The following is a 21482-nucleotide window of genomic DNA, read 5'->3' on the forward strand; positions in this document are numbered from 1 at the left end:
CTTCTATACTTACTTTACAGTCATCATACTGGTTTCCATTGCGGAATCCATTTTTCCTTCCTCTGTTGTATCTGAAGCAAACCGCTCAGTTTCTGTTGCAAAATCAGCTGCACAAGCTCCAGAAGGTTCTGAAGCAGGAGGTAAACAGGTTGATGGAGTAAAGTTACTACCGCGCAGCTTATTAACTTCTTCTTCAAGTTTCTTCTTCTCTTCAAGTAAACGAGCTCGGTCTTCAGAAAGTGTTTCAATAAGATCTGAGCAACAAAGGCAGACAAAGATAATTCATTCAAACATACTGCATAACTATGATTTGAATACAAGTACATGATCTATATACAGTGGGAATAGGAAAAAATCACCCCCTTTGATAGACCTTAAATTCTGGTTCCCTTACATCCTGAAATGAAAACACAAAGAAAATTCCCTTCACCAGCTGTACTTATCCAATGCAACCTATAACATCCAACTGAAAAACATCACAATTACAGTCCAGAAAAAGTGTCAGAAATAAAAAACAAGAATTACTGAGATTGAAAAAGGATCACCCCTCCAATGTCAATATTTTGTTGAACCACCTTTTGCTTTAATAACAGCCTTGAGTCTGTTGGGATACTTCTCTATCAACCTTGCACATCTAGACAGAGCAATATTTGCCCACTCCTCCATACAGAACTGTTCAAGTTCGGTCACATTGGATGGTAGGTGCTGGTGGACTGCTATCTTCAAATCTCTCCACAGATTTCCCATGGGATTTAGGTCTGGGCTCTGACTGGGCCACATGAGGACGTTCACTTTTTTCTCCTTCAGCCACTGTGTGGTCAATTTTGCTGTGTGCTTCGGATCGTTGTCATGTTGAAAGGTGAATCTTCTGCCCATCCTCAACTGTCTGGCAGAGGGTAGCAGGTTTTCTTCCAGAATCTGATGGTATTTTGCCCGATCCATTTTTCTTTCTACCCTAACGAGAGCCCCAGTCCCTGAGGCAGAGAAACACCCCCACAACAGGATGCTGCCACCTCCATGCTTCACTGTAGGTATGGTGTGTTGTGGATGGTGAGCTGCGTTGGATTTACGCCAGGTGTACTGTTTGGTGTTGAGGCCAAATAGTTCAATCTTGGTCTCATCTGACCATAAGACCTTTTTCCATTTGGCATCAGAATCGTCAAGGTGCCTTCTGGCAAAGCTCAAACGAGCTTTAATGTGGCCTTTCTTGAGAAGTGGCTTTCTCCTTGCGACCCTCCCGAACAAGCCACATCTGTGGAGCGCTCGTGAAATTGTTGTCACATGCACAGAACAACCACTCTTTGCCATGAAGTCCTTTAACTCCTTCAGAGTGGCCATTGGCCTCTTGGTAACCTCTCTTACCAGTTTCCTCCTTGCTCTTCCATCCAGTTTGGAGGGCCGACCGGATCCAGGGAGGATAGCAGTCCACCAACACCTACCATCCAATGTAACCGAACTTGAACAGTTCTGTATGGAGGAGTGGGCAAATATTGCTCCGTCTAGATGTGCAAGGTTGATAGAGAAGTATCCCAACAGACTCAAGGCTGTTATTAAAGCAAAAGGTGGTTCAACAAAATATTGACATTGGGGGGGGGGGTGATCCTTTTTCAATCTCAGTAATTCTTGTTTTTTATTTCTGACACTTTTTCTGGACTGTAATTGTGATGTTTTTCAGTTGGATGTTATAGGTTGCATTGGATAAGTACAGCTGGTGAAGGGAATTTTCTTTGTGTTTTCATTTCAGGATGTAAGGGAACCAGAATTTAAGGTCTATCAAAGGGGGTGATTCTTTCCTATACCCACTGTATATAATTCTCTTACGGCCAACCCAAAAGAGAACTATGTCCGGATGCGTCTGGATGCCTGGAACCATTGCTTGGAGAGGGAGCGGCAGCGAGGGAGGAAGGCAGAAATCGGCAGAGTTGGGGGGCGGAGGATGGAGGAAGAAAGGACGAAAGGCAGATTGGAAAGGAGAAACCGGACAGTGAGGGCGGCAAAACGATGGAGAGAGAGAGGTAGGGAGCAGTTTGTTCAGGAGGTCAAGGCCTGCGGGAGCCGGTGAGAGAAAGTGTTGCTGGTCTGAGGAGAGAGGGAAAGTGGCTGAGGGAAAACTTGGGGCAGGTGGTTAGGAGGTGGTGGCGATGCCAGCAGTCCCAGCCACGGCAAAGAGGAAGAATGGAGGAAAGGCAGAGGGGGGGGGAAGGAGGAAGAATGGAGGAAAGGCAGAGTGTGGGGGGGAAGGAGGAAGAATGGAGGAAAGGCAGAGTGTGGGGGGGAAGGAGGAAGAATGGAGGAAAGGCAGAGTGGGGGGGGAAGGAGGAAGAATGGAGGAAAGGCAGAGTCGGGGGGGGAAGGAGGAAGAATGGAGGACAGCCAGAGTCGGGTGTCAAGGTCTGGCCCAAGGCCAGGGAAGTTCTCGGCTCGGCTGCACACTGTTGGCTGAATGACGAACGTTGAATCTCAGCAATGAGTTGGAGTTTGGAGCTGTAATTTATGGAGCAAGCCGAGAGCTCCCAGCTGGTAGGAATTCACGGCTTGTCAGCCTTCAACAATAGCCGTTTGCTCCTCCTAACCGCTTCTAATTGTGTCCTGCATTGTTGCGGTGTCAGCGGTGTTCCAATGTCTAGTTCACCCTCTGATTGGTTCCTCACGCTTTCTGTTGACTCAGGCTGCTGAGCCGGTTCTAAATCATCAGCTGGATTTACTGCAGCTGTCTTAGGAACGCTGACAGCTGGGCTCTGCCCTTCAGACATTCCTGACTCGGCTGGAAAGCTGACAGCTTCCCCTTCCTCCTCGCTGTTGGAGCTTGAGGGCATGACATCGGGGGAGCGGGGAGGGCGGGAGCAGGGCAGGGGCGGTGGGGGGGAGCGGGCGAGTGAGAGAATGGTGGGGAGGAGAGAATGAGCAAGAGAGTGGTGGGGGAGCAAGAGAGTGGTGGGGGAGAGCGTGAGTGAGAGAACGGTGGGGAGAGTGGTGGGGGGGAGGGGGGGATGCCACAGGCTCAGTGCACTACCACACAGATGCTCTGTGCAGGGTCAGCTAGTATAAAATATTCTGCTTACCCTTATCCCTTTCTTGCTGCCGTGTTATTGTTTTTAATCTGTCACTAAGATCATTTATTATGTTTTCTTTTTTCATTTTTTCTCTTGTTAGAACAGTGTTAAAGGTAGTCTGAAAAGACAAAAGTAACATTATTTTAAATAACATAATGTACCAGTAAACTCACAGAGAAAGTTATAGAACAACTATTGGCTGATATTCAGACTAATGTTGCATGCCCCAGAATGTTGGGCATGGAAAGAGTGATTTTCACCAATATTTTCCCCCCTTTACTGGCACTGTGATTCCCAAAATATGTCCCCGAAGGTCTGTTCTCGGGGATATTTCCTGGAGATAAGTGGGCTGCAGAGCGAAGGTGGAAATCAGTAAAAATCACTCCTTCTCCCGTGCATGTGTGCATTTCTGACATGTGTAACATTAGTCTGGATGTCAGCCATTTCCCCCCTGCATTTTCTCAATCCCTAAATATGCAAAGAAAAAATACATTATGTTTTAGAAGTACAGTATAATTTTAGAATGTATTTTAATTTGGGCATTTGCCAACACTGTTATATTACCAGTATCTCATGAATACAGTCCTTTGAGACACTGATGGTAGGCACGCTTCAACTTCTCTGAAATCATTGGGCCAAAAATGTCAGCTGTGAATCTGACATGCAGATTTTTAAGACCCCTTTGAGAGCATGACAAGATTTATATAGATGTTCAATGGGCCTTAAGTACCACTGACCTTTGCCGATTGTGACAAAATACACCGTGCTATTTTATAACTGGTTTTGTCCCCTGGTTTGCCTAGCTTTTCTTTGCAGATATGCAAAATTTATTACTGGCAAGAGACTTGCAGCATGGGTCAGAAACGAAGGGATCAACCATGGAGTTGCTGCAGATACCAACTACGTAACACAATAGGAGCCTAGTGAGAACTCTACTGAAACATATAGGGATAGCATGACACCACAGTCTGATCGACTCTCTCCTTTATAAAACATGTATTTACTCTCTAAATGCAACAACCAATATTAAAAGCCATACAATCATTGCCTTACTACTGAGAACATAAGGATACCATCAAAATATCTTAATTTTGAAGGAATGACTTGTTACAAAACCAAAGATGTTTACTTTAAAACATCCACAGCAAGCATATCTAATCTAAAATCATGAAACAGTCTAATCAATTCTACCTGCTGTTCTGCAGTGAGTGATGTTCGAATGTTTTGCATTTCCTCATTTTTTCTTTTCTCATGTTCTTCAAGCTGCTCCAAGAACTTTACTTTTTCCTCCTGGAGTTTTTCTTGAAGCTCCACAACCAAGCTTGACGCAGATGATTCAGATGAACTTTAAAAAGGGAAATATTCTGAATATAATCAAACAGTCTAGTGGGGCTCAAACATACAACTGCAAAAACCTAAAACCTCAATAACATTTTAATGTACACGTGTGTGTGTGTGTATGTATATAAGTGTATATAAAAGTGTAAGAAGTGGAAGGTTCTGATTATCATTTGCAGTCAGCTACAAGCTATTAGTTCTGAATGGGGGTGGTGATAATATGCGGAATGAAAAAAATCACTTAACGATAAAAAGAGTAACACAAATTCCAGCACAACAGTAGGAATGTTCATCTCCTATTGATCACTCTGATGAAGAACATTCAGGAGCAGCATAAGAAACCTAGATATTCACAGCACAGCACCAAAGAGACGGAGCTAAGATAACCTTATAACACAAAACAAAAATCAAGTTATTTAAAAATGAAACCAAGTCACAGACTTCAGGAAAAGTGACAATGCCATATAGCAAGATAAACAGGATGGTTTATTAAGCATAAAGCTTTATATACATGAATCCCTATATTATTATGCACTGTATTCCCCCCCCACCCATACACACCAAACACTTCACTATGACCTGCAGCATTTCCAATAACAACTTCTGTAAAGTAATGGCTCTCATATTGCATGTTTTTTTCTTTCTTTCTAAAACACAGACTCAATGGAACTGGAGAGCTGGTCTTGTGATAGGAAGCATGAATTGTCCCCTTTGCTAAGCAGGGCCGGCCCTGGTCTGCTTTTGAATGGGAGACATGTGTGAGCACTTAAAGATATTCCCCTTAGGAGATGGAGTCACTCAGGGAAGAGCATCTGCATGCTTGTATGCAGAAGGTTCCAAGTTCCCGCCCTGGCATAACCAAGGTAGACAGAGAGACTCCTGCCTGCAACCTTGGAGAAGCTGCTGCCAGTCTATGTGGACGATACTGAACTAGATGAACCAATGGTCTGTATAAGGCAACTTCCTATGTTCCTAAGAGAAGACAAAGAAATGTTGCAGAAAAGATAGATATGGCCCTCATTTTCAGCACTTTTGGAAATTGCCATTTCGCATATTTGCAATTGTCAGCAGCATAGTCCTGCCCTTACACGGTTGTGCTCTTGCTGCATGTGTTCATGGGTTGTGAGAGTTTAGAGGATGGTGGAGTGCTTTGGTCTTCATATTAGAGAGTCTTTTTGTGATTTTAAAAGCCATTTTGAGTATTATTATTATTATTATTATTATTATTATTATTATTATTTACATTTTCTATCCCGCCAATACCAGTATCACTTGGTATTCTTAGGGAGCCATTAAGAACCTTTTTTGAGCCGATCTTGTGGAGCTTCTTGGAACTATTTTCTAGAGTCTCTTGCAGCATGGTTTAATTATCACCTTTATAAATTCAATTTTAATTTTGATTAAGTTTTTAAAAAATTAAAAATCAAATTAAATTTTTTTTAATTATAGTACGGTATTTAAATTGCAATTAAAAATTCAAATTCAAATTAAAAATTGATTTTAATTATGCATTAAGAATTGATTTTCCTCTCACTCCTTGATTCTCACACGTTTCTCTGTGTGTTTATTTGAAATTGATTTAATTTTGTGCTGCTTCTTTGGCCAGCCTACCAACCGAACAGGTAAGGGACTTGTGCTGCTAAATGCTGGACTTCAACTGTGGGGTAAGGACACTTCATGATTACACATTACTGGAGGAGTGCAGGGGGCACTGCTTGAATTAGAGTGGGAGAGCAGAAGATCTGATGTGGCTAAGGTACAGTGCTGTGGTCCATCCTTATTTCTGCTTTTATCCTGTCTTTTACCCTGTCTTTTTGGTGATTTAAGTCAAGTCATTTTCCTGGGCTCTAGAACCTAACTCCCCAATTCCCATTGACTTAAGGTTTCACTATTCATGGTTCCATTATCCGCAGCTGTAGGCCAGAACAGAACCCCTACAAATAATGCGGGCCACCTGTAGGGTGTCCTGTGCCAAAATCAGAAGCCCACGAGGCAAGGTGGCCAAGGCTGCAGCACCCGGTAGAGCTCCCAGCGAGCAACTTGCTGCCACAAGAGCCAGAGGCCAAATGAGGCCTTAAACACTTCCAGGCTCAGACTACCCCTTCTAGACTCTGCCTCCCTGCATGAGAGCAGGGAGGTCTTCTGGCCTGAATTCTACAACTTCTCTGATCCATCATTTCCTTATGGCCCATTGTCGGTGCTATTTTGCATGCTTGCAGAGGGCTTGGGCTCAGCAAACATCAGTTTGGAGGTATTTGCTTCCAGGGTTTCCGCTTTGGGATCTCCCAGGTGGCAGGCTCAGGCTCCAGCCTAGTGTCAGGTTTGAAGCTGTGCCTGGCCCAACGGCTCCCCTCTCCTCAGACTCCACACTACCGTTCAGTACTGGGATCATGGCAGAGAAAGCAATGATACTGAAAACTGTTGCAAACAACAGTTGGTATACTAACAGTTAAAATTTGTCAGTCTTAATATATGGCTATCCTTTCTCCTCCAGACAGTCAAATTATTGTAGCCAATTTGGATACAAGTGACACTGAGATTATGAATTAAGGAATGGAAGATATTACTTACACCTCCTCAGGAACTTTAACTATATAATAGCTGCTCCAACATTCTCCCTCCTAGCTTCACAACTATCTATTACACTTTAGAAGGACTATCTTAGCTAGCACAATTACCTTTCCAATGCCCCAATTCATAGCAGCAGTGGCTGCTAGTGTGACAGAGAAACGTATTCAATGCCATGTCACCTGGTATTTGTTGAAGAGGTTACACAGAAAATTGGAATTGCTCCATAAGGAAATTGCTGGGGTGGTGGTGACATACACACAGATTAAGAAATGGCTAGGGCTATGGAGATTGGGATCAGCTAAGTTTTCATTATTATATAAAACTTTGTGCCGCCACAGTAAATGGGTTTCAATCTGAGACTCAGTTAAGACAAAATATGTTCTTCAGACAATGAGTTCACCAAGGTCAATATAGTTCCATTCCAATGGTGACTGTGAATGCATGCCCATATCCCTCCCTCCCTCCCTCCCTCTCACTCTCTCACACACACTTATGTAGAAAAATAATGACGTTCCCTGTCCCCCCAAAACTCCCAGTCTAAAAATACCCACAAGGTAGATGCCAACCACCACCACAGGGCCTTTATGACATCTGTGGGAAGTATTATTATTATTTATTACATTTATAAACCGCTCCATCCAGAGGCTCTAGGTGGTGTACAACAACTTTTTAAAGACATAAAACCCACAATTAAAACAATGCTAAAAACAATATAAAAACAATTCAAAAATGATTAAAACTATTTAAAACCAATTAAAATACATTTTAAAACAACAACACTTTACAAGCCTTGGAAGGCCAGACCAAATATATAGGTTTTTAGGGCTCTCTTAAAGGCCGACAGCAAGCCTAAACTGCAGATATCTGCCGGGAGTGCATTCCATAGACCAGGAGCAGGTACAGAAAAGGTCCGGTTCTGAGTTGCCACCAGACGTACCGGTGGTAACTGGAGACGGACCTCTCCAGATGACCTCAACGAGCGATGGGGATCATACCGAAGGCGGCGCTCTCTAAGGTAACCCAGACCCAAGCCGTTCAGAGCTTTAAAGGTAATAACCAGCACTTTGTATTTCGCCCGGAAATGTATCGGCAGCCAGTGCAGCTGTTTTAAGACAGGCATAATATGGTCTCTCCGGGTTACCCTAGAGACCAATCTGGCTGCCGCATTTTGAACTAACTGAAGTTTCCCAACTATGTACAAAGGCAGCCCGGCTGTCGAATCAGCCGAAGCTTATAGAAAGTGCTCCTGGCCATAGCCTCCACCTGAGATACCATGGTGAGGTCTGGATCCAAGAGCACTCCCAAGCTGTGTACCTGTTCCTTCTGGGGGAGTGTAACCCCATCCAGCACAGGAAGATCTAACTCATTCCTTAAATTCCGATCCCCCACAATGAGCACCTCTGTCTTGCTTGGATTCAGCTTCAATTTGTTATCTCTCATCCAGCCCATTACTGCCTGTAGGCAGGCATTTAGGGAGTGAATGCCTTTTCCTGATGATGAAGATGATGATGATAAGGAGAAATAGATTTGGGTGTCATCAGCATACTGATAACACCCTGTACCAAATTTCCTGATGACCTCACCCAGTGGTTTCATGTAAATATTAAAAATCATTGATGACAAAATTGAGCCCTGAGGGACTCCATGTAATAACTCCTGTTTTAAAGAGCAACTGTCACCAAGCTCCACCATCTGGAATCTGCCTGAGAGATAGGAGCAGAACCATTGCAAAGCAGTGCCTCCTATCCCCAATTCCCCCAGGTGATCCAGAAAGATGCCATGGTCGATGGTATCAAATGCCGCCGAGAGATCCAAAAGAACCAACAGAGTCAAACTCCTTCTGTTGATTCCCCGGTAAAGGTCATCCATCAGGCCGACCAAGGCAGACTCAACCCCATAGCCCACTCTAAAGCCAGTTTGAAATGGGTCTAGATAGTCAGTTTCCTCCAAAACTGTCTGGAGCTGGTTAGCCACCACTCTCTCAATCATCTTACCCAACCAAGGGAGATTGGAGACCAGCCTATAACTGTCCATCACTGAGGGATCTAGGGAAGGCTTCTTAAGAAGTGGTCTAATAATTGCCCCCTTCAAACAAGGAGGCATCTTGCCCTCCCTCAGTGCTTAGTTAATGATATTAACTAAGCCATCCCCAACAATCTCCCTGCTAGATAAAAGCAGCCAACTCGGGCAAGGATCCAGAAAACAAGTGGTAGGCCACATCGCCCCAAGCAGCTTGTCCACGTCATCAGGCATCACAGATTAAAACTGACCCAATCGAATACTGCAAGAGGGATTGCTGGACACCACCTTAATAGACTTTCCAGAAACAGCGGAGTCCAAGTTGGCCTGAATACAGGAGATTTTGTCTGCAAAGAACCCATTAAAAGCATCACAGCAGCACAAAGTCCCTGGGGATTGGTTTGAGTTGGAAAGAGCCTGAATCAAACTCCTCACAACCCGGGACAGCTCTGCTGGACGTGAACACGCAGAAGCAATGCGCGAAGACCAGAATTGGTTTTTTTGCCGCACGCACCGCCTCCACATAAACCTTCAAATGGGCTTTATGCTGTGTCCTGTCACATTCAAGCTGAGTTCTCCTCCACTTGCGCTCCAGTTGACTACTTTGCTGCTTCAGACCCCATAACTCCTCTGTATACCAAGGGGCCACTTTTTAAGCAGATCGGAAGGGACGCTTAGGAGCGATTGTGTCTACTGCCCTGGTGAGTTCCCTATTCCAGGTACCTAACAGGGCATCGAGAAAATTGCTGGTTCGACCAACATCAAAACCCTCCAAGGCTTTTTGGAATCGTACTGGAAGTAGGTCAATATTTTTATCACACAGACTGGGAACAAAGAGCAACTTCCTCAAGTCCACCAAGCAAACTCATTGCTGAGTAGGTTTTAAGATTGACAATGCCTAGGTTAGGCTTTGTATGGGTTTTTGATGCTTCTGATTATATTGCTGTCATCGACTCAACTATGTAAATGAAACTATGCTTTCATCAACTCTGTTGTAAACCGCCCGGGTTGTAAATAGGTTGTAAACTGCCCAAAGACGTAAGTTTGGGGCAGTATAAAAATATGTTAATAAATAAATAAATAAATAAATAAAATTCAACTCAACTATGCAAAGGAGCTTATATTCTTTGGTTAAATTAGTACCTACTGGAACTAGCAAAGAAAGAAAAGAAAAAGTCATAAAGCTAACAAAGCTATTCTATCAACCGGACAAGTTCCAAAGCTTAAAGGAAACTCTTAAAACATGTATACTGAGAATTTGGGAAATGCAAATCGGGAAGTATCTGCCCATGGAAACTCTGCCTAAGCAGGTAAATATGGATCACTGCCTAGAAAATACTAGAAGTAAACTGAAAGCTCTGCAAAATACTGATCAATAGTCTTCCAATTCTCTCAGATGAGCAACTATATTACTATGGCGAATCCAAATAATCTGGGGCAGGCGGGTGGGGGGGGGGGGGATACACCTAATTTTATCTGGGCACTGATACAGCTTAGAATATACTTCACAGGAGTGACAGTGTGAAATATGTAAGGAGAAAGAAACATATATTTCTAAATAAATAAGTTGAGACATGGCACACACTGTCATACGATGTATGCACTACTGCTGTAATGATCACACCACCACAAGAGCTAGTGAAATTCTATTATCAAGTATGACAGAAGGTTCATACTTTATCTACCAATGCAAGCTTGTTCATTCTGCAGAATGAATAAACTGCAGCCAAATTGCCACATAATGGTCTTGACAGGCCATATATGGGCATAATACTGACTTGTGTTTTATTAGGGAGGTGAAATTAAGGCAAGAAGTTTGATATAAAAAAGGATATGCTTCAGATGGAGCTTCTTAAACAGTACCCAAATGTTACCATTCATTTTGTCATCCTAGTGAGAAATTATTCTACATATAAAAAAGATATATGAAACAAATCACTTCGGCATGTTGCTCTTAGTGAAGTTATCCACAAAGCTTACGGATACATAACTTTTATCTGTATCTTGCTTTACAGCTGTTCACATTTCCTTTGCTCAATTCTGAAATTCAGACTGTTTTCATCCAATAACTGATTTCAAAAGGAAAATACACTTTGAATGTTAAATGTAATGCCACTACTAGGCATGGTTGAATATATCACATGTTGATGGAGCCATACCTCAAAAAACTGTTTTGCCCTGAGAACGGAAAAGGTGCTATTTATTTTATTTTTATTTTTTAAAAAATGCTTTTTGAACCAATAGGTTATTGAACACATCCCCTTGAAATTGAATTAATTCACTTAAAAGCCGTATTAAAAGGAAAAAAGATATTCTTACAATGCTTGGAAGAAATTTCCAATCTGTGCATGGAAGCCGTCACACACTGTCTGCAGCTCTCCATGGGTAACAGGGGAGCTGTTGCAGGGGAGCAGGAGAGAGGGCATGCACATACTTCTTGCCTGTGGGCTCCCCAGAGGCATCTGGTGTGCATCTGGGCCATTGAGTGAAACAGGATGCTGAACTAGATGGACCTTGTGCCTGATCCAGCAGGGCTGTTCTTATGTTCTTAACATCCAGAGTGGTATTAGTGCAAAAGTACTATCCACTTCCCCGGCCCTCTCCTTCTCATTGTAGCCCCAAGCCTCCCAAAAGGCAGTTCCCAGGGGCAAATTGCCCTCTGAAAACAGAATGAGAAGTGGTGTGTGTGGTTGCCGGGCGGGGGTGGGGAGGAATCCTCAGAAACCAGGTAGATATGCTTTCCATGTGTGGAGCTCCATCAGTGAAAGGTGTGCCTGCTTGGTTTTCCCCACTAGTGTCCCACCCAAACCACCCATCCCACCCATTGCTAAGGATTCCTTGACCCTCAGGAATCAGCTTTTCAGGGGGCTGCGAGGATGGTGGTGCCGGGAAAATAGCCTGCACTAACACTGCTGCACCAGCACTACGTTCGATGCTAACCAGTTCTAGATGAAAAACGATAGAAGTCAGCAATATGCTTGTGACTTGTTTCTGTCAAAGCACACTTAACATCAAAGTAATAGAATGGTATTTGTGCAGTGTTTGATGCATACATGTGTATAAATATAATTTATATCCATTATCTAACACACACACACACACGGATTATATTTCACATTTGGAGAACCCATGAATTCTCCTTCAACTTCATTACTGATCTTCCATGATCATCTGAAAGCTTCTTCTTCCAGCAAAATCTTTGCTGTTCAATATTCTGCTTTCCTCTGGATGTTGTAGGGAATTCTTTTTCTGCTTACCTGCTTACAATCTGCTTATTGCTTTGTGAGGTTTTTACATTATCAGAATTTTTTTTTAAGAAACAAAATTCTGTAACAATTAGTGAATCGCACTGTGAAAGCTCTTCATCTCTAGCCAATAGGGAAACTTTTTTAAAAGGTCATATGATGAAGGTCACCACTCATTCCTGCCCTCAGTTTTTAAAATTTTAATGTGTCATTAATGTGTTTTTATCCATTATGATTTTATCTTTTAATGAATGTTAAATGTGTTATGTTTTAATTCTGTACACTATCTAGAGATGTTTATACTAGGCGGTATATAAATTGAATAACAAAGTAAAGTAAAGTAAAATTAAGTAAAAGTAAAGGTAAAGGTAGAAGTAAAAGTAAAAGAGTAAAGTGTGTTGTCGAGTCGGTGTTGACTCCTGGCAACCACAGAGCCCTGTGGTTGTCTCTGGTAGAAAACAGGAGGGGTTTGCCATTGCCATCTCCCACACAGTATGCGATGATGCCTTTCAGGATCTTCCTATATCGCTGCTGCCCAAAATAGGTCTAGGAAACATACCAGTGGGTATTCAAACTGATAACCTCTGGCTTGCTAATCAACTCATTTCCTCGTTATGCTGTTAGGTGGCTATTCCTGCCCTAACCAACTCCTAATTAAACTCAGCTAAATAGTGGCCAGACTAGTCTGAAGTACTCAAAATCCATAGCGAAACATCTCCCTTGCCTCTCTTACACTATGAACATTCCTACCACAATATAGCCCCCAAAGCTATAAGAAGCTTCATCTGTTGAGTCCTTGTTGTTGAAAAGGCAAAAAGACATGGAGGGCAGGATCCTTTCATTTACGTTTATTGCTCTTCTGCTGCCATAGTTTCTCTTTTCTCTCAAATGGATCCATCAGAGAGAACCTAGAGTTCAGCTGAAGTTTGTGCTCAGCCACTAACAAGGTCAATAAAGGAAGTTCCTTGCAACCTAGTCTAAGAGAATATACTTCTGACTCTTTACATTCTGGACATATAGGAAACACATATCAGAAAGAATTAATGTTCTTCTAAGTGGTCTCTGTCCATCACACAGATGGGCTTCACACTTGCATGAAGAAAGCTCTGGAACACTCACAAGCTGATCTTTTTCTTTCTTTCTGCCCTCTGATAGGGAGATAGGCTCCTCCCCTTTATACCTTAGTCACGTGCTCCACCCCCTCCTCCGCAGTTCTTTTTCATTCACCGAAGTAAAAACCTCTCAGGATACCTTACAAGCTTTTCTGTCAAGACTACACAGTTTTTATTTTATGTTTACGTTTATTCTTTCTGGCATCCATCTTACTATATTTCTCTTTGCCATTTTGCGCTATTTTGTTTCCGGGATTAGTTTTCAGATAATTCACTCCTCCCCTACTGAGGGGAACATTGATGTGGCTGTTTCTAGTGTATGGCCGGTAAGGTGGCCTTTAAACACTGCTCCCAGTGCCAGTCACCCTTCCCCTCATCTGACAGCCAGTGTCTGCCTGCTCTGCCTGGGGGAATCCCACTTGGCCACATCCTGCTCTCACTGCCTGAGGTTTTAAAAGCAGGCAAGACGTGACAGGGCCTCCCGTCTACATCTCCAACTGTGAGAGCGGGCCCTGTCAGGAAACACCATGGAGCAATCTAGCAGTGCGCCTACTCCGAGCCCTATGGAAGGAGTCGTGTTGTCTGAGGTGGTAGCTCCACCACCAGGAGAGCCTTGGACTCCTTTGGGGACTCCCTCTGCCTTCGCTGTACCGGCTAAACCATCGGAACCACTGCTGCAAGCACAACAAGCCTTGGAGCGGCCAGCTGTATCATCTACCCTGCCCCCCATGGGCTCTGCTTCTGCAAGCCACACTCGTGCAAGGGAACCTGGGCTCCCCTCACAGGGGCACAAATAAAACACGAAAGAAAAAAAAGACCTCTGCCCCGTCAGCTCTGAAGGCAAAGATGAAGATGGTACTAGCAATGGAAGACCAAATGCTGGGAATGGCTGGACGAGGCCACGCATGTGCAGAAGGCTCCTGTATCACTGAAGCACTTGGAGCCGCGCACAAAGCCATCAATGTCGGCAGCAAGCCTGAAACAAGGCACAGCAGGCAGGAAATGCAACAGCTGGAGTGGGAAAGGGGCTCAGGACCAATAGGGGAGCCTCCTCGGTCTCCAACCTGTAGGCAGGCAGGACAGTCAAGCCTGACTCACCAGACTCTCCCCCTCCAGCCCCAAGTTTCCCAACAAGCCCACAGGGTGTATACTGACAGGGGTGCCATTTGCGATCGGATGGGGCTCCAGTACGAGTCCGATGCAGCCCACTGGCAATCAGAAGACTCCAGGGAAGATAGCTACTCCTATAGCTACATGCCCAGACAGGCGGCTTCTTCACCATACCACTCCATCAAGTATTACCCCTCTTACGATGATGACTGTGAGGAGGTCTTTATTGTCACGAGCGACCTGGAAGAGAATGATTATACAGGACATTATCACAGTCCATATGTGGAAGACAGCAGTCACCAGGAATATGACCGCGTCTACTGGAGGAAAGGCTACCGGGAGAGATCCAGAACACCTTGTAGGAACTACAGGTCGAGGTCCCGCTCTCCTTATCGACGATGGGCAAGAACATCCACCCATATCAGAGGAATGTCTCCCCCATACAAGCGCACATGCTACCCCCCATATGATGTCAGGAATCCCGTTGTCCCCCCCCCCCCAGGCAACCATTCAGAACAGCAGGTCTTGGCAAATGACCCCCCTCAAGGAACTGCAGCCCAGACAGGCCAATCACTTGTATGAACCCAGCTGGTACCGACCCCTGCCACGATATCTAGTGTGGGAAAACCTAAATCCATCATAGTCTCTGCTCAAACATCAGGGTCTGCAACAGTGTCGCCTTTGGATACGGTTTGCCCTGTGTCACCACAAAAGATATTGGAGTCTTCAGACTCATCTTCGGATTCTGAACTGGAGTCTAGTGCTTCCTCATCCAGCCACGACAGCCCCAAATTGAAACGTTGGAGGAGGGAAGACAACATGGTTCCTCCCTCTTCTTCTGAGGATCTCAAATCCTTTTCCTCTTGGACATTTGGCCATGACTCAAATGGCCAAATCTCTTGGAATACAATTACAAGAAGAAATCAAACCTTCCTCTAACCCCCTCTTTGACGTACTAGAGGGTGATTCATCTAAGCTGTAACAATTCTGATGAATCAGGCTTTACTGGACATTTCCCAGAGCTTCTGGGAGAAACCTTCCTCAGTTCCCCCTACTTCCAGAAAGGTGTAGAATCTATATAGTGTTAAAACAGAGGGCTCACTGTTCTTGCAAAAAGCACCCTACGCTGAACTCAATAGTGGTGGAAGACCAAATCTAAGAACAGACCAAATCTAAGAACAAGATGCTGTCAACCCCTATTGTGGACAGGGAAGGACGCAGATTGGACTCCATGGGCAAGCACTTATACTCTGGTTCAACCATGCATATCAAGATTGCTAATTACCAAGTCTTCACGTCGTGATACAACCACCTAATATAGGAAAGGTTGTCAGAACATCTGGAGTTCCTCCCATCTCTGCAACAAGAGGCTATTCTTTCCTTACAGAAGGAGGGATACAAACTGAGCAAATAGTTCATACATATCTCCAGACACTCCACTGATTGTGCTGCCAGGTTACTGGCTGGGTCTGTCTCTTTACACAGACATGCATGGCTCCGATCATCCGGCTTGAGCCCAGAAGCTAGGATGCAGATTGAAGACCTTCCCTTTGATGGCCTGGCCTTATTTGGGACACAGACAGATGAAACAATGGGACAGGTACAGAAGTTGCAGAAGATGGCTATATCCATGAGCTTCTCATCAACATTATCAACTTCCAGATTTAGTAGGCCCTTTCATTCACAAAAGCCCTTCCAACCCCACCTATCTGCGCCTCAGACCTATGACCACCCTTTTTGTCAGCCCAATATGCCCACCCCAACACACAGTATAAAAGGCGTCAGTACCAGAACACCAAGTCCGGTCAACAGAAGTCCAAGTCCATGGCCTTCCAAAAGAGAGCATGACTACCCCTGGATGGAGTCACGCTTGAGGCCTTACCTGAATCACTGGGAACATATCACTATGGACGCTTGGGTCCTTACCACTGTTCGCATAGGCTAAGCCATAGAGTCCATCAGATTCAGGCAGAAGGACTACCCCTGTAAATGCAGGAGGAAATTGACGCCCTTCTCCAGAAGGGTGCAATAGAATGTGTTCCGTCCCACCTGGAGAACAGCCTGTTCTCCCCCTACTTCACAAATTCCAAAAAGAGACGGTGGCCTGAGACCCATACTGGATCTACGTCTTCTCAACACCTATGTAGAGTACCAACCCTTCAGGATGCTTACCATCACAGACATTCTGGCGCTCCTCTCACAAGGGATGTGGTTTGTCTCTATAGATCTGGAAGACGCTTACTACCATATATTGATACGCCCACAGCACAGAAAATACATCAGTTTCCAGGTGGGCGAAAATACATTTCAATTCAGAGCCATGCCTTTTAGACTCTCCTCAGCACCGAGAATTTTTACAAAGTGCATGGTGATAATAGTTGGTCACTTACAAGAGAGGGGCATTCAGATTTCCCTCTACTTAGACGACTGGTTGCTGTACGCAAAGTCCCCAGAACATCTCCTGAAGGACCTCCAAGTGACTTCAACTCTGTTAGAAGATCTAGGCCTGAGCATCAATTACAAGAAATCGCAATTGCGGCCGACACACAGCATAAGACTCTTGGGGGTGTCACATTCGGCTCCATCATAAGCAGCAGTAAGATGTCCAGATGACCGGATCAAACACATACAAGATTCAGCCCAACACCTGTGTGAAAAGACTTCTCACACTGCTTGAGCCATACAATGAATGTTGGGCCTCATGGCCTCCACAACAGCGATCTTACCAACAGCCAGGTTTTATATGCGTATTACAACGATGGTTCCTCGACACCTTTCAATCACTCAGAGATCACAACTCCAGCTGCACGTCCTGGCCCAGGAGCGCAAACCCCTCACATGCTGGACTGTTCCTCAAAATCTCCAACAGTCCACTCCATTCAGAAGGCCTTCCCTCCAGGTGCAAGTGATGACGGATGCCTCCAAAGATGGCTGGGAAGCCCACCTACAGGACCTCCACCTAAACGGCCACTGGACCAAGGAAGAATCCCTCTACCATATAAATTATCTGGAACTCCTGGTGATCTTCAAGGCACTGAGAGGCTTCCTCCCAGAGGTTCAGGGCCACCATGTGCAGGTTATGACCGACAACACCACAACAAAAGCATATATAAATCTATGGGGGGGGGGGAGACTGGGTCTCACGCTCTCCTTTCCTGACCTTTGGCACTGGGCCCTGTCTCTATGCATCTATTTATCAGCAGTGCACATCAAGGGACTCAACAATTCCTTAGCGGACAGCCTGAGTTGATGCAAGGGTCGTCCCATGAATGGAAATTGGACCCAGAAGTTCTGCAGACTGTCTTCCAACAGTGGGGGTTTCCAAGAGTAGATTTCTTCACAAGCGTGTTCCATCATCAGTGCCAAACTTACTACCCCAGAGCGGGGATAGGGAGAGGCTCTTCGGGCGATGCCTTCACAATGTGCTGGTCAGGGAAGTTTCTTTATCTATTCCCTCCAGTTCCCCTTCTCCCAAAGGTCCTTCAGAAGTTAGAGCTAGAGGCGGTGAATTGCATTCTGGTGGAGCCTTGTTGGCTGCGCCAGCCATGGTTCTCCCATCTTCATTACCTCTCTGGCAAGCAAGTCATACAGCTTTCTTTCCTGCCAACATTGCTGTCTCTGCAGGAAGGGAGGATCCTTCACCTGGACATTCCAATGTTGCGCCTGACAGCCTCGAGGATCCACATACCTGGCCTCCAAAGTTGAAGGAGGTTATTGGAGCACGCAGGAAACCCTCTACAGTGGCATACTACAGGGCAAAATGGAAACTTTGTAATTTGCGAAGTCACACAGCAGTTCTGATCCTACTGATGTGATGCTGTCCACAATACTCTCTTACCTGCTAGATCTAAAGAAGTCAGGACTTTCCATGTCTTCGATCAGAGTCCACTTGGCAGTGATTTTGGCCTTCCGGACCTTTGCTGACCACAGTCCCTCCTTGTTTACTTTAAGAGAGGTTAAACAGTTTTTGAAAGGCTTGGCCCATCTTCACCCGGACGCACCCTTGGTAACCCCTCTATGGGACTTACCGTGTGTCCTTGCTGCCCTCATGGGTAAACTCTTTGAGCCCATGGAAACGTGTCACCTATGGTTGCTAACATTTAAAACCATTTTCCTGGTTACCACCACGTCGGCAAGGAGGGTGGGGGAATTAAGAGCCTTACATTGTGATCCCCATTTCCTGTTTCAAAAAGACAAGGCTGTGTTGAGAGTTGATGTTCCATTCCTCCCCAAGGTGGTTTCCACATTCCATAGGTCCCAGGACATGTCCCTACTGGTTTTCTTCCCCAAGCCATCCACAGGATGGATGGAACACCAGGAACGTAGGTGCTAACTGCTTGTTGTGTCCTGCTCCCCCAAGCAGCACATTTTGCATTTATAAGATCAAATCTAGAAAGGATGAGCATGCATAACTTTCTAAATTTAGATTATCCCTGCTGTATCAGGGGAAAAATACCCAATCTTTCACGTATCTATAATTTATTTAATGAAGGGACTACCAGAAGAGCTCATTCAGTTACAATTCAGTAATTACATAACAGCATATGTACATGGTAGCAAGTACATTCAGTCCATTTCAATCATAGGCACAGCAACCCCACACAGAAGGATGAAAAAGAGAAACAAAGCTCCATTATGTCCGATAGAATTTTTTCAGGCAAGGGCATTAAGCCTGCAGTAGAACTGGATTAAGCTCTAGTAATGTATTAACGTGAGTGTAAATGAAATTATTAATTTATAAAAACACATGCTATGTTTTCAAATAGCAGTAATATTAAACGCTCACCAGAAACAGTGTTGACAGGCAGTAAAGGGAATCTTCAGATTGCACACTTTTATTGTGGCATTTCTGCCACAATAAAAGTGGTACGTTGCAACAGATATAAGCAAGGAGGTCCCATGAGATTGGCTCAGTTCAGACAATCCAACAGATCATTTGGAGCTGGTGTAATGGCAGCAGTTAAACTGAGTTGTGAAGGCTTCTGGTGTGAGCAAAACTTCTGCCATTAACTCACTAGGTGGCCTTGGGCAAGCCACTTCCTCTCAGCCTCAGCTCCCTGCTACAATATGGAGACAACACATCTTACAGGGTTGTTGTAAGGACCGAATACATACACAAGTGAGGCGTCTGAACACTCAAACAAGTGCTATACAAATGATATTATTGTTACATATTATGGACTGTGACCAAGCCAATAAGCACACATGCTCTCCCTCCTTTTCCCCTTCAGCAGAATCTGCTGGTTTCTTAAAACAGCATTTCCTCCATTTTTTTTTTTGCCTGAGAATTTTTTTTTTTAATTGAGGCACACATACCCTTTTGCCCCCCACCCTTCACCCCCCTTCTTTGTGGTAGCAAAGCTGTGGCATATGTATTTATTTATTGGCTACATCCCCCCACTTTTGGAGCTGACTCAAAGTCAGTGTTCCATGGCACACTAGTGTGCTGCAGCACACGCGTTGGGAAATGCTGTCTTAAAGCAGGGTGCCCTGGGATGTCTGAACAGAGGGAACTGTGGTTTAAACACTCCCAACAAACCATGTTATTGAACCATGGGCACATGAAAGTGCGAGGGCACCTACAGGTTCACAGGCTCATTCACAATCCAATAAACTATTGTATGTTACTTGTATAAATTGGGCCGTTGTTTCATTTTAGAATAGAAACAACACTGGCCCTCTTAGTAAAAACAACATGTTTAGAACAGAATTTAAATGAGCTACCTCCAAACTATGAAACCATCAGTGCATAGGACAAGGGAGAGGGGACAAATATCCCTGGGCCACCAGCATCTGGGGGCCCCCACAGCACCCCTTCCGAAAGGGAACCCCCTTGCTCCCTCCCACACCCAGCCGGCAAACAAAGTGCTCACTAGCTGAGCATGTGAGAAGCAGCCCCTTGCCCACTCCCAGTCAGCACTTCATTCATCAGCTGGGTGCTTTCGGGCTCTCCTTCTCTTAGAGAAAGATAGATAAGGAGAGAAAGACAGACAGGAAGAACCCAGCTGGTGAATGAAGAGCTGGTGCTGACCATGCCCCCTGCGACAACTTCAGATGCACATCAATGCAGCAGGCATGACCAAGACTGGAAAGGGGGAGGGATGCGCAGTCCTTTCCAGCCAGCGCTTTGTTTGCCGACTGGGTGCTTTCTCTCTCCTCCTTGCTCTGATGCATCCAACATCAGATACATGCTGCTTGCATTGGCGTGAAAGGTGTACTTGAGTGCAGTGGTGGTGGGGCACTGGAGGTAGCCGGTTGCTGGGCCGCTAACAAGCCTATATCCCTGAGAATCATATATATTGTTTAGATTTTCACCATAATGCTTTCCCCAAACGTTGCTATTATTATTATTATTTTGCTGTTAACGTGTCCTAATTAAGTATGTTGAAGGCTTTCAACAATAGAACAGCTACCCCACTAAGCACTTTGTATGTGCAAAAGCTGAAACAAAAGTCATTATTATTTCACTGACAGATATTTTAAAAAGTATGAATGCTCAGGTAATAACATTAAATCAATGACTGAGAAAGTTCACCATTAAGTCCCTTGAATCTGTATTATGCACAGAATAAGTTAAAGAACAGATTACAGTTTTAGCAAGAACTAAAAATTAAGAAATAAAGCTTTCAAATAAACAGAACAATGTACAATTATGATAAATAACTAGGCATAAGAATAGCCAACATCTCTTTTCTTCCTGCACCTGCAACTGCACTAAGGCAGACATACACAATCTTCAGGGTGTGGACTATGCAAATCCTATCAATTAATAAGGGAAGGGTTCAGTTCCTAGTCCTAGCCAGTTCTTTAAATGCTGATGCTGCCCCAACCTCCTCCATCAAAGATATCTGGGTACCAAACTTTCCAAAAGCAGAATAAACATGTCTGTACTGACTGTTTTCTCCACTAATATTGGGGGCGGGGGGAGATATACAAATAGTGATCCAACTGTGATATAAACTTTGCCTAATTTCCAGGTCATGTGAGGCTTCCAAGTTGAAGGGATATAAAGGATTTACTCAGGAGTGATCTGT

General features: G+C 44.5%; 1 protein-coding gene across 2 annotated transcripts in view; it reads right to left on the reverse strand.

Annotated features, from left to right (window-relative positions):
• The window catches only part of RB1CC1 (RB1 inducible coiled-coil 1), a 126038-nt gene that overhangs the window by 33436 nt on the left and 71120 nt on the right, over window positions 1–21482 (reverse strand). For both annotated transcript variants that reach the window (XM_053246516.1, XM_053246517.1), the window contains exons 16-18: window positions 4245–4398; window positions 3063–3171; window positions 14–254 (exon numbers count right to left, since the gene is read on the reverse strand). In XM_053246516.1, the coding sequence (XP_053102491.1) occupies window positions 14–254; window positions 3063–3171; window positions 4245–4398 (504 nt within the window). The remainder of the gene's footprint in view (window positions 1–13; window positions 255–3062; window positions 3172–4244; window positions 4399–21482) is intronic.

Source organism: Hemicordylus capensis, chromosome 4 (assembly GCF_027244095.1).
Source record: "Hemicordylus capensis ecotype Gifberg chromosome 4, rHemCap1.1.pri, whole genome shotgun sequence".
In the NCBI taxonomy this organism is placed as follows: Eukaryota; Metazoa; Chordata; class Lepidosauria; order Squamata; family Cordylidae; genus Hemicordylus; species Hemicordylus capensis.